General features: G+C 34.7%; 1 protein-coding gene across 1 annotated transcript in view; it reads right to left on the bottom strand.

Moving 5' to 3' along the window:
* The window catches only part of FOCAD (focadhesin), a 269185-nt gene that overhangs the window by 151950 nt on the left and 103421 nt on the right, over positions 1-13814 (bottom strand). Inside the window, exons 12-14 of the mRNA XM_058565883.1 lie at positions 3791-3895; positions 3283-3384; positions 2623-2753 (exon numbers count right to left, since the gene is read on the bottom strand). Of these exons, the coding sequence (XP_058421866.1) occupies positions 2623-2753; positions 3283-3384; positions 3791-3895 (338 nt within the window). The remainder of the gene's footprint in view (positions 1-2622; positions 2754-3282; positions 3385-3790; positions 3896-13814) is intronic.

Raw genomic sequence — 13814 nt, 5'->3', positions numbered from 1 at the left:
TTGCTTATTTTTTCTTTAGTTTCCCTAGTCTGAGTAGCCCTGGCATCCGAAAAGATTCCTTTATGACCAATGTCATATAGTGTGTTGCCTATACTTTCTTCTATGAATTTTATAGTTTCAGGTCTCACCTTCAGGTCTTTGATCCATTTTGAGTTAATTTTTATGAATGGCAATAGCAGATGGTCCACTTTCATTCTTTTGCATGTGGCTGTCCAGTTTTCCCAACACCATTTATTGAAGAGACTTTCCTTTCTCCATTGTATGTTCTTAGCTCCTTAGCTCTTTGAAAATCAGCTGTCCATATATGTATGGTTTTATTTCTGGGCTTTCAATTCTGTTGCATTGATCTGTGTGTCTGTTTTTGTACTAGTACCATGCTGTTTTGATTACTATTGCTTTGTAGTATGTTTTGAAGTCAGGGATTGTGATGCCTCCAGCTTTGTTCTTTTTTCTTAGGATTGCTTCAGCTATTCGGGATCTTTTGTTGCCCCATACAAATTTTAGTATTCTTTTTTCTATTTCCATGAAGAATGTCATTGAGATTCTGATTGGGATTGCATTGAATCTGTAGATTGCTTTAGGTAATATAGACATTTTAACTATGTTTATTCTTCTAATCCATGTGCATGGGATGTCTTAAGGCTCATTTATGATATAGAAATAGTATCCAAAAAAGAAGACACTTGTTAACAAATTTTGTTCTCCCTAAATCGTATATCCTACTGTCTGAATTGACGAAAATTCAAGTCTATAAAAAGGGTGAAAAGAACTGACTTATCTTACTGAGATTATCACTAAAGATAGAGCTATTCTTGTCTGGTAGTTGCTCTGGTATCAGACACTGACTCCAAAAGCAGGGATTTGAGATCTGAAGATGATTCATTACAGTAGTGATACTAACTAAGGTGGTTACACCTGTCACAATTATGATGCCGATGATGATAAAAATAATAATGTGAATTATAACTGACTAAGCCCCTATTTCATGCCAGGCACCACGCTGGACTCACTCATTCATCCCCCGCCCCCTCTCCTCTTTATTCCACATATATTGTGCTATCCCCAGAATGCTTTTAACATCATAAAGAAATGCTCAGGTCCATCCCCTGTATTCCTTGTAACCCTGCAGTGACATAATACTTTCTGTAATTAACAAAATATAAACTGACAAAATTGCGTGGGGGGATTCTATTGTTTCACTGTCTGGCAAACAGAAATCATTTTCCAAAACTAGAAAAATTCGACAGATCTTGAGGTGGTAACTGAAAGGAGCACTGAATAAGTTATCAACAGACTCTGATCTGGTCTGAGAGTTAACCTCTCCTGAGTCTCAGCTTTAAGTATGTAAAATTAAAATGTCAACTAATAACCTTTCATCTCTAAAATTTTTTCCGTGCCAATACCGCAAGAGAACCTAAACTCTCAGATCTTGGGTTACATATGTATAACTTTTAGACTGAGGTCATGTTTGTGTTGCCAAAAGGTTGAAGCTTAGAAAAGAGGCAGAACTGCTGAGCCTTAGATACATTCTGATCCAAGATTTTACTTCAAACAGAAAACATCCACATTTTAGCACCAGGGCCAAAGCCATTCATTGTACAGCTACAGGAAGTACTATTCAGTGTCGTCATTGACTGAGGTGAGAATGATGCTCCCAAGAATTCTACAGTGCAGTGGCTCAAACAACACATGAAACTGCAGGATTACAACTCATTTCGAATCTATTTCCTCCCTAAATATTTTTACCTTACCGTTTTTGTGTGTGTGTGCGAGGAATTTAGCCCTGAGCTAACGTCTGTTGCCAATTCTCCTCTTTTTACGAAGGAAGATTGGCTCTGGGCTAACATCCATGCCCACCTTCCTCTACTTTATACGTGGGACACCTGGCACAGGATGGCTTGATAAGCAGTATGTAGGTCCGCCCCCAGGATCCAAACCTGTGAACCCTGGGCCACCAAAGTGGAGCACGTGAACTTAACCACTATGCCACCGGGCCAGGCCCCTACCTTACCCTTTTAAAGAAAAAAAAATCTGGCAAGGTGGAGCTTAGCTTAGTTAACACTAAGCCTTGTCACCTCCTGCCTATTTACTAATCCATAATCTAGAACAGAAGAATCATGTCCCTAATATCTTCACGTCTTCCTAAACCCTAGAACATACCTGGGAACTCAAGATCATGTCTTTCCTAATAATTAATTCCATGCAATGAGTCACAAATAAGGCCTTCCCTATTCAAACTTTGCATAAAAATCAGGCATAACAGGGAAAATGTAAGAAAGAACAGTTTGATTACAGCCACTGCTTAGGTTTCAGGGATTTATATACAGAAAAATAGAAAGCACAACATCATGTATTTTATTAAAATATTAAATTATTATCCAGAAAAGGATATAAATATCCTATAAACCTAGAAATAAGACTAGACATGAAGTGAAAAGACATGCTTGCTTCTCAAAGTTATTGTCCAATGTTACTAAGTCTTACAATCAAAAACTTGAAGATTAATTTATTCTTACTCAAATATCTTCTGCCTCTGTTTCCTTGCTTCTTGCTTACAATAAAAAAATTAAATGCAAAATAATATATCACGATATACATTCCCAAGGGTTAAGCACATCTTACCTCTGCTTACATATATCTCTGATCGATGCTGCTTTAGCGATCAGTTTCTCCCACTGGACTTCCTTGCCCACAGACAGAGAGGGCACATCGGACATGGCCATGAAACGCTGCAGTTCAGGATAGACACGATCCTAAGAGGGCAATTTCACAAAAAAAGGAATTTCCCAACTTGAGTTGAATAATCATTATCTCCTTTTATGCAGCATTTTAACCTCCACAGCTCACATTTGCATTGCAAATTACAATGTACTTCTTCGAATCAGCAGAGAAGAATGCTGTGGTGATTGCTAGGGATTTTCTTACAGACCCATGTACTGTTCATTCCATAAAACAAGAAAAAAGACGCTAAATCTCACCCAAATTACAAAGGCTCTAATCACTTATAATCATATTTGTATTACTTTTCCCACATAAATGGAAAAATAAATTTCAGACTTAAGAAAATAAGTTTATTTTCTATTCTCAATTTCTGACAGTCGATCACAACAGGCTGTAATACAGATCAAAAGCATCACCCTTAATCAAAACTTCTCCATGCAATCATTAATGCCACTTACTAATACAACTCTATCAAAGCACTGTCACACATAATGACAAAATTAGTTTCCTTCAGTGAAAGGAACATGTTTAATACTCACACAAGTGTATATCTGAGTTTACCTGCTTTTCCCACAAAGATGTCAACAAGCGTAAAGTGATAGCTTTTAATTGTGGAGTGGTTCCAAGAAGTTGGATTACTCGCAGAATTTGTCCAATGCACACCTAGAAAATATTGAAGAAATTTTGGCTTCATAAATGTAAATTTAGATAATCTCAAGGTTACCAAAGAATTTTAAAATCCCTTATTATAAAATAAAGACTGAAGTAAAGCTTACTACAGTATTACCCATCTTCTCAGAGATTGGGGAAAGCTTTGGGAGGGGCTAGCTAGCAATCCTGGCAACATAAAGACCTAATCTCAGACAGTAGGCAATGGGAAACTTGGCTATTAAATGATTTAAAAGTATTAATTCTTAAATATTGTAATAAATACTTTTAGCACAACAAGGAAGTAGTGATCATGGCAAAATTAAGTGCTCAAAATTTCATATAATACCAAACAAAATTCAATGTGTTATTCATGCCTCACTTTCTTTTTGCCCTCAAGTAAATTGGTTAATATACGAACCTTGTGAACACCAAGTGTAGGTAAAGTATACAAGATATCATTATATAATACAGGTTCCAGTGGTCTTCCCAATTTGAACATCAAAACTGGAATCAGATTTGGTACCTAAAATGAATTTAAAGAACATATTAATTATGCCTCATAAGAAATCATTCTATAAAGCAATCATTATTTCATTTTTCTTCAAAGGAATAATATGACTACATACAAATTAGAAGACTAAAACAATGTCAGCTAACCATTTGTTGTTAATGGTAATTTCATAGTACCACTAATATTCTCTTTTATAATTAGCTGCCAAACACCAATCAAAAAATGTTTTTCTTAAACAACTATGACATTACCTTTCAGCAATACAAAAGTAGTTAAGATATATCCTGCCCCAAAGAAGTTTACAGTTCCAATGAGCAGCTAACACTCATGATATATAGACAATAAAATAACTCCACATGGTGAACAATTCAATTATGTTATTCTAATAAGAAATAATTAAAATCAGTTGTACTGTAAGGGAGGTTAATGGACAAAAATTTCCCTCCAGGCACCATTTCAATCCCTATGCATAACACAATAAAATGAGAAGAGCAATTCATTTGTGGATGAGAAGACTTAATATTGTTAAAATGGTAATATTTCCCAAATAGATCTACAGATTCAACACAATCCCTATCCAAATCCTAGCTGGCTTCTTTGCCTAAATTGAGGAACTGATCCTAAACTTCATATGGAAAAGCAAGGAACCCCGAATAGCCACAACAGTCTTGAAAAAGAAGAACAAAGTTTGAGGACTCAAGCTTCTCAATTTCAAAATTTACTACAAGGCTATGGTAATCAAAAAAGTGTGGTACTGGCATAAGGACAGAAATATAGATCAATGAAATAGAAGTCAGAGTCCAGAAATAAATCCTTATATTTACATTCAATAGATTTCTGACAAATATCTCAGGAAAATACAATGGGGAAAGAAGAGTCTCTTTTAAAAATGGTGCTGGATTTCAACAACTGGATATACAACATGCAAAAGAATGAATTTGGACTCCTTCCTCACACCACACACAAAAATTAACTCAAAATAGATTTTAGACCTAAACGTAAGAGGTAAAACTATAAAACTCTTAAAGAAAATATAGGAGTAAATCTTTGTGACCTTGTGTTAGGCAAAGCCTTCTTAGATTTGACATCAAAAGTATGAGCAACAAAAGAAAAAAACAGATGTCAAACTAAAAATATTTGTCCTTCAAAGGACACTAAAGAAAATGAAAAGAAAAACCACAGAATGGGAGAAAATATTTACAAACCATGCATCTAATAAAGGACTTGCATCCAGTATACATAAAGAATTCTTACAACTCAATAATAAAGGGACAAATAACCCAATTTAAAAGAGCAAAGGATCTGAATAGCTATTTCTCCAAAGATAAACAAATGGCCAATAAAGACAGAAAAGATACTCTACCATTATTAGCCATGACATAAATACAAATCAAAACCAGAATGATATACCACTTCACATTCAATAGGATGGCTATAATCAAAAAGACAGATAATAGCAAGTGTTGATGAGGATACAGAGAAATTGGGACCCTCATACACTGCTGATGGGAAACGTAAAATGGTGCAGCCCCTTTGGAAAACAGTCTAGCAGTTCCTCACGGTTACACAGAATTACCGTATGATCTAGCAGCTCTACTCCTAGGTGTCTACCCAAGAGAAATGAAAACATATATCCACACAAAAACTTGTACATGAATGCTCATAGCAGCATAATTCATAATAGCTAAACAGTGGAAACAACCCAAACGCCCACTGAAATGATGAATAGATAAATAAAATATAGTATAGTCATACAACGGAATGTTAGTCATTCATAAAAAGGAAAAGGAATCAACATGCATGAACCTTGAAAACATAGTATGAAGTGAAAGAAGCCAGTGACAAAAACCACATATTATTCCACTTATATGAAATGTCCAGAATAGGCAAATCTATAGAGAGAGAAAGTCATTGCTTAGGACCGAGGAGGTGTAGGGGAAAATAGAGAGTGATTTCTAATGGGTACAAGGTTTCTTTTGGGGGTGATGAATATGTTCTCAATTTATTTGTAATTATGTTTGCACAACTCTGTGAATATAACAAAAGTCATTGAATTGCACACTTTAGATGAATTATAGGCATGTGAATTATACCTTAATAAAGCTATTAAAAAAATTCAATTCAAAATCATTAAGTAAATACCTACTATGAGGAAGAAACCTTACCTGATGCCACAAAATGTAGTGTCAAAAAAATTTTATTTTCCTTACAGTGCATTTCAAAGGTTTCTTGTCCAGAATTTGTTAAATTTCCTCTACCTGCTGTAATCTTAAAAAATCTTTTCCTTCTAAGCTTAGAAGACATCTACTTTAATTCAATTTCAAGAAGGAAAAAGAATCCTCTCAACCCTACCAACAAAAAAGTGACAGTTAAACATTAATTCATTAAGGAGCCCGACCACAATATACCACAGCAGCATTCTGAGCTACGCATGTAATGGCCACAGACTCACAACACACAGACAGAATTTATCATGTTTCTAACAAGTGCTGGGGCTCTACTGGAACAGAAATTCCATCACCCAAACCTTGAGCAAATGAAGGGAGATAAATTTTTGAACTGGCTTCCTCATTTTAATTGAAAACAAAAGGCTATCTTAGATTCCACTGCACAAGTCTCAATGAATTATACCTTCTAGGAAGATATCTACCAAGACACTATGACAGATTCCTAGTTCAGGGAAGGGCAATCAGTACATTTAGTGACATTATATAAAATAGTGTATTTATTGTACGGCTTTTAAACAACTGTTTTAATTATATTGTCAGGAAAGAAATAAAGTACTCTATTTATGCTGAAGAGTACAGTTCCTATGTGAGCTTTAGACTTAAAGAAGTATGTAAGGGTATTTATTTTTCTCTAGTGAATTCAGAAATGAAAAAAACAAAGTGGAAAACTTTTACAGTAAATAATCTTAGACTTAATACAGTTCTTGAGGCTATTATAGCCCAAGTTAAATCCTAAAGTCAATGGAAAAAACAAAATAGGTCTTATTTCATTAGGAAAACACAAACATAGCTATATAAGTGTGGAAAATATTTTTTGCATCAAGTTAAGTATGGACTGTTGTTTTCCTAATGAAATAACATATGTGTGTATTTATTGATTTACTTGAGATATAATTATGAGCTCTTGATTCCTCTGCTCTTGAGCCTTCTACTCTCCAGAGGCAGAAAAGAGAATGAATGCTCTGACTTTAACTTAAGTTTAAAATACACTGGTAAGTGCCCTATAACTCACTGTCTCAAGACCTTCTGGTTTCATAAAACCCAATGCTTTCTCTTCCCTCCTTTAGAATTCAAGTGATTGATAAACAAATTGACTTGGAATGATTAGATTGTTAAGGAGTCCCAATAAGACTATCAGCAGATTTCTCAGCAGAAATCTTGCAGACCAGAAAGGGATGTAGGATGATATATTCAAAGTGCTGAAACAAAGAAACAGCTAACCAAAAATACTATATCCAGCAAAATTTTCCTTCAAAAATGAAGGAGAAATAAAGACTTTTCCAGATAAACAAAAGCTGAGGGAGTTCATCCATTAGACCTGCCTTACAAGAAATACTAAAGGAAGTCCTTCAAGTTGAAAGGAAAGAACATCAGACAGCAACATCAAAGTATAAAGGTCACTGATAAAGGTAAATAAATAGAAAAATACAGATTAATGTAATATTGTACTGGTAGTACATAAGTCACTTTTAATTCTGGTATATGAGTTAAAAGACAGAAGTATAAATAACTATAACTATAAAAATATGTTAATGGATACACAACATAAAAAGATGTAATTTGTGACATCAATAACAAAGTGTGGGGAGAAATAAAAAAGTAGAACTTTTGTATGTGATTGAAGTTAAGTTGTTATCAGCTTAAAATAGAATGTTATAAGATGTTTTCTGTAAGCCCACAGCAACCACAAAGAAAATACCTATAGAAGATACACAAAAGATAATGAGTAAGGAATCAAAGCATGTCACTATAAAAAAAAAATCAATGACACAGAAATTAAGACAGCAATAGAGGAAAAGAGGGACAAAAAAGCTATGGGGGGGGGTCAGCCCAGTGACATAATGGTTAAGTTCACGCACTCTGCTTCAGTGGCCCAGGGTTCACGGCTTCAGATCCTGGGTGTGGACCTGTGCACCGCTTACCAAGCCACACTGTGGCAGGCATCCCACATACAAAGTAGAGGAAGATGGGCATGGATGTTAGCCCAGGGCCAATCTTCCTCAGCAAAAAGAGGAGGATTGGCAACAGATGTTAGCTCATGGCTAATCTTCCTCACAAAAAAAAAAAAAAGCTATAAGAGAGACAGAAAACATTTAACAAAACAGTAATATTAAATCCTTCCCTATCTGTAATTACTTTAAATATAATGGATTAAATTCCTCAATCAAAAGACAGAGTGGCTGACAGGGTAAAAAAACAAGATACAAATATATACTGCCTACAAGAGATTCACTTTACATCTAAGGACACACATAGGTGAAAGGATGAAGAAAGATATTCCATGCAAACGGTAATCAAAAGAGAGCAAAGGCAGCCATACTTATACACAGTAGACTTTAAGTCAAAAACTGTCACAAGAGACAAAGAAGAAAATTACATAATGGTAAAACAGTCAATTCACCAAGAAGAAAGACAATTATAATAATAATAGACAAATATAATAATATAATAATAACCCAACATCAGAGCAATATATGTACACCCAAAAATATGAAGCAAACATTGACCCACTAAAGGGAGAAATAAATAGCAACAGAAATAATGGTAGGAGATTTCATTACTCCACTTTCAATAATGGAGAACATCCAGACAGAAGATCAAAAAGGGAACAGAGGACATGAACAACATTATAGACCAATGGACCTAACAGACATATACAGAACATTCCATCCAACAGTTGCAAAATACAAATTCTTTTCAAGCACACACAGAACATTCTCCAGGGTGGATCACACCTTAGGTCATAAAACAACTCTTAACAAATTTAAGAAGATTGAAATCATACCAAGTATCTTTTCTGATCACAGTGGAACGAAATTAGAAGTCAATAACCATAAGAAAACAGGAAAATTCACAAATACATGGAAAATAACACATTCTGGAACAACCAATGGGTTAAAGAAGAAAGCTAAAAGGAAATTAGAAAATATTTTGAGACAAACAAAAATGAAAACACAACATACTAAAACTTACGAGATTCAGCAAAAGCAGCACTAAGAGGGAAGTTTATAGAGGTAAATGCCTACATTATAAAAGAAAAAAAGATCTTGAACAAACTAATTTTTACCTCAAGGAACAAGAAAAAGAATAAACCAAGCTCAAAGTTAGCAGAGGAAGGAAATAATAAAGATTAAAGCAGGGCCGGCCCCGTGGCTTAGCGGTTGGGTGCACGGGCTCCACTGCTGGCGGCCCGGGTTCGGATCCCGGGCGTGCACGGACGCACCGCTTCTCCGGCCATGCTGAGGCCGCGTCCCACATGCAGCAACTGGAGGGATGTGCAGCTATGACATACAACAATCTACTGGGGCTTTGGAGGGAAAAAATAAATAAATAAAATCTTTAAAAAAAAAAAAAGATTAAAGCAGAAATAAATGAAATCAAGAATAGAAAAACAGTAGGAAAAAAAGTCAACAAAATTAAGGGTTGGTATTTTAAAAGATCAACAAAATTGACAACCCTTCAAGTAGACTAAGAAAAAAAGAGAGAAGACTCAAATAAATAATGTCAGAGATGAAAGAGGAAACATTACTACTGATGCCATAGAAATAATAAGGATTTTAAGAGACAACTATATACAATTATACTACAACAAATGGAATGACCTCGAAGAAATGGATAAATTCCTAGCAACACACAACTGACCAAGACTGAATCATGAAGAAATGAAAGCTGTGAACAGATCAATAACAAAGGAGATTTAATCAGCAATCAAAAACCTCACAACATAGAAAAGCCCAGGACCAGATGGCATCACAGGTGAATTCTAACAAATATCTAAGAAGATTTAACACTAAGCCTTCTTAAACTCTTCCCCAAAAACTGAAGAGGCGGGAACACTTCCAAACTCATTTTATAAGACCAGCATTACTCTCATACCAAAGCCAGAAAAAGATACTACATGAAAAGAAAACTACAGGCCCATATCTCTAATGAATACAGATGCAAAAATCCTCAACAAAATACTAGCAAACAGAATTCAACAGCACTTTAAAAGGATCATACACCATGACAGAGTGGGATTCATCCCTGGATGCAAGGATCATTCGACATATGAAAAATCAATTAATGTTATATACTATATTAACAGAATGAAGGATAAAAATCACATGATCATCTCAATAGATGCAGAAAAAGCATCTGACAAAACTCAAAACCATTTCATGCTAAAAACATTCACTAAACTAGGAATAGAAGGAAATGACTTCAACATAATAAAGCCTCTATATGAAAAACTCATAGCTAATAGCATGCTGAATGGTAAAAAACTGAAAACTTTTCCTCTAAGATCAGGAACAAGGCAAGGGTGCCCACTCTTGCTCTATTCAACATAGTACCGGAAGTCCTAGCTAGAGCAATTAGGCAAGTAAAAGAAATAAAAGTCATCCAAATCACAAAGTAAGGAGTAAAATTATCTCTGTATGCAGATGACATGACCTTATATGCAGAAAACCCTAAAGATTCCATAGAAAAAACTTAGTTAAAACCAATCAATGAATTCAGGAAAATTGCAGGATACAAAACAAACATAAAAAAAATCAATTATGTTTTTGTATACTAACAATGAATAAACCGAAAAGAAAATTAAGACAACACTCTCATTTACAATAGCATCAAAAAGAATAAAATACTTCAGAATAAACTTAACTATAGAAGTGAAAGACTTGTATACTAAAAACTCAAAACACTGCTTAAAGAAATTAAAGAAGACACAAATAAATGGAAAGATATCTTATGTTCATAGATTGGAAGACCTAATATTGTTTAAAATGTCCATACTACCCAAAGCAATCTACAGATTCAATGTAATCAAAACCCCAATGGCATTTATTTCTTACAATAGAAAAAACAATCATAAAATTCATATGGAACCACAAAGGACCCTGAATAGCCAAAACAGTCTTAAGAAAGAAGAACAAAGCTGAGTCCCTCACAATTCCTGACTTCAAAACATATTACAAAGCTACAGTAAGCAAAACAGTATGATATTGGCACAAGGACAAACATACAGACTAATGGAATAGAATAAAGATCCCAGAAATAAACCCATGCATATATGGTCAATTAATTTATGACAAAGGAGCCAAGAACATACAATGGAAAGAGGATAGTCTCTGCAAAAAATGGTGCTGGGAAAACTGGATATCTGCATGCAAAAGAAGGATACTGGGCCCTTATCTTACACCATACATAAAAATCAACTGAAAATGAATTAAAAACAAACATAATACCTGAAACTACAAAACCCCTAAAAGAAGACATAGGGGAAAAAGTTCAAAACATTGGTCTTTACAACGATTTCTTGGACATGACACCAAAAATACAGGCAACAAAGGCAAAAACAGACAAGTGGACCTACATCAAACTGAAAAGTTTCTGTGTTGCAAAGGAAATGATCAATGTATAAAAAAAGGCAACCTATGGAATGGCAGAATATATTTGCAAACCATATATCTGATAAGGGATTAATATTCAAAATATATCAGGAACTCTTCCAACTCAACAAAAAACAAACAAATAACCTGATTTTAAAATGAGCAAAAGGGGGCCGGCCCCGTGGCGTAGTGGTTAAGTGCCCGCACTCTGCTGCTGGCGGCACGGGTTCGGATCCCGGGCGCGCACTGACGCACCGCTTGTCAGACCATGCTGTGGCGGCATCCCACATAAAATGGAGGAAGATCGGCACGGATGTTAGCTCAGGGCCAGTCTTCCTCAGCAAAAAGAGGAGGATTGGCATGGATGTTAGCTCAGGGCTGATCTCCCTAGCAAAAAAAATAAAAATAAAAATAAAAAAATAAAAGAGCAAAAGACTTGAACAGACATTTTCCAAAGAAGACATACAAATGGCCACAGGTACATGAAAAGATGCTCAACACCACTAATCACCAGGGAAATGTAAATCAAAACCACAATGAGATATTAGCTTACACCTGTTAGGATAGCTATTATCAATAAATTAGAAAATAAGTGTTGGTGAGGATGTGAAAAAACTAGAACACTTGTGCTGGTGGAACATAAAATGGTGCCGCCACCATGAAAAACAATATGGAGGTTTCCCAAAAAATTAAAAATAAAACTAACATATGATCCAGCAATTCTACTTCTGGGAATTTCAGGACAGGCACTAGTCTCTTTTAAAATTTATTCATAAAAAACCATTAACTGAACAGTTGCTGTTAGGTACCTCTTCTAAAACAACCATCTTTTTATTGAAACATAAACTTTTCTGTAATATTTTATGAAATATAAAGAGACTTTAATTGTTTGACTTGTTTAACTTGGCATTGTTAGATTTTATAAAGAAACACACCCAGGCATTTTAAAATAATACTTCAAAGAACTGAAATATTTCAAAAGAATTGAAATCAGGATCTTGAAGAGATATTTGCACTCCCATGTTCATTGCAGCACTATTCACAATAGCCAAGAGATGGAAACAACCTAAATATCCATCAATGGATAATGGATAAAGAAAATGTGGTATATACATACAATGGGATATTATTCAGCCTTAAAAAAAGAAGGAAATCCAGTTATATACTGCAACATGGATGAATCTCAAGGACATCATGTTATGTGAAACAAGCCAGTCACAGAAGAACCAATACTGCATGATTCCACATTTGTATGAGGTATCTAAAGTAGTCAGTCTTAGAAGAAGAAAGTAGAATGGTGGTTGCCAGGGGCTGGGGGAGGGGGAAACGGGGAGCTGCTGTTCGATAGGTATAGAGCTTCAGTTCTGCAAGATGAAAAATTCTACACAATGCCGTACTATACACTTAACATTTTGACAAAAAAGTATATTTCATGTTAACGTTTTTTTAATCATAATTTAAATAATCATGAGATCTTTTTTTTAAGAGTCAGAAGAGTCTTTGTCGAGTTGATTTAAACAATTTGATTTACAGATAGTGGAAGTGAGGCCCACGGAGATCACAAAATTAGTTGGTGGCAGAATGAGTCTTAGTTCACATCTCCATTCCACACAGCAGAGTGAAAGCAGTCAAAGATTCCAGGCTATCTATAACAAGATAAGGAGCTATCGTGTAAGCCTGTTCCCTATAATTGGGCAAAACAAAAGGAAAAAACAAGCAGGAGAAACACAAACCAGCATCTCCCTGGAGTCAATCACATAAAGAACAGAGCATAAAAATTTAACTCAGGATTCCATGAAAAATATCCATGTTGGCAACACTGTATGAAGTTACACAGAAAACAGCATAATCTTTCAGACAGTTCTATAATGAAAATCATGAGTAGTGCTATCTACTTATAAACTACAAGAAATAAAAAGTGCTTTGTTGTTATTCATCTTAGTCATGAGATGAGAGACTATATAATTAATTTTTATAACTACCCCTCAATTCATTACTCTATAAGAGATAGAGTAATTAATATATAGAAAATAAAGATACCAGTGAAAAGAAATAATTCAAGATATGGTCATCTAATGGAAGTAAGAGGCAAAAATCTAAAGCAATGTCTGGTTTTCTTTAACTTTTCAGATTTATGTTTTATAAAACTAGACCTGAACTGCAAAGGTGCATTCTTAGTTCATATTTTATTCATATCCTTAGATTAGATAAATGCTGAACCGTCTTTGTATAAGACTCAGTCCTGTGAAAAAACGGAAGTAAATTCTAGGCACAGAAGTGTATTTCCCATTTATAAAACAGTGGTAAGATAATAGTATGTGTTAAGTTAGA

The sequence above is a fragment of the Diceros bicornis genome, chromosome 22 (genome assembly GCF_020826845.1).
Source record: "Diceros bicornis minor isolate mBicDic1 chromosome 22, mDicBic1.mat.cur, whole genome shotgun sequence".
Classification (NCBI taxonomy): Eukaryota; Metazoa; Chordata; class Mammalia; order Perissodactyla; family Rhinocerotidae; genus Diceros; species Diceros bicornis.
Note: the sequence above shows the minus strand (reverse complement) of the source record. Positions and strands in the feature narration are given on the sequence as shown.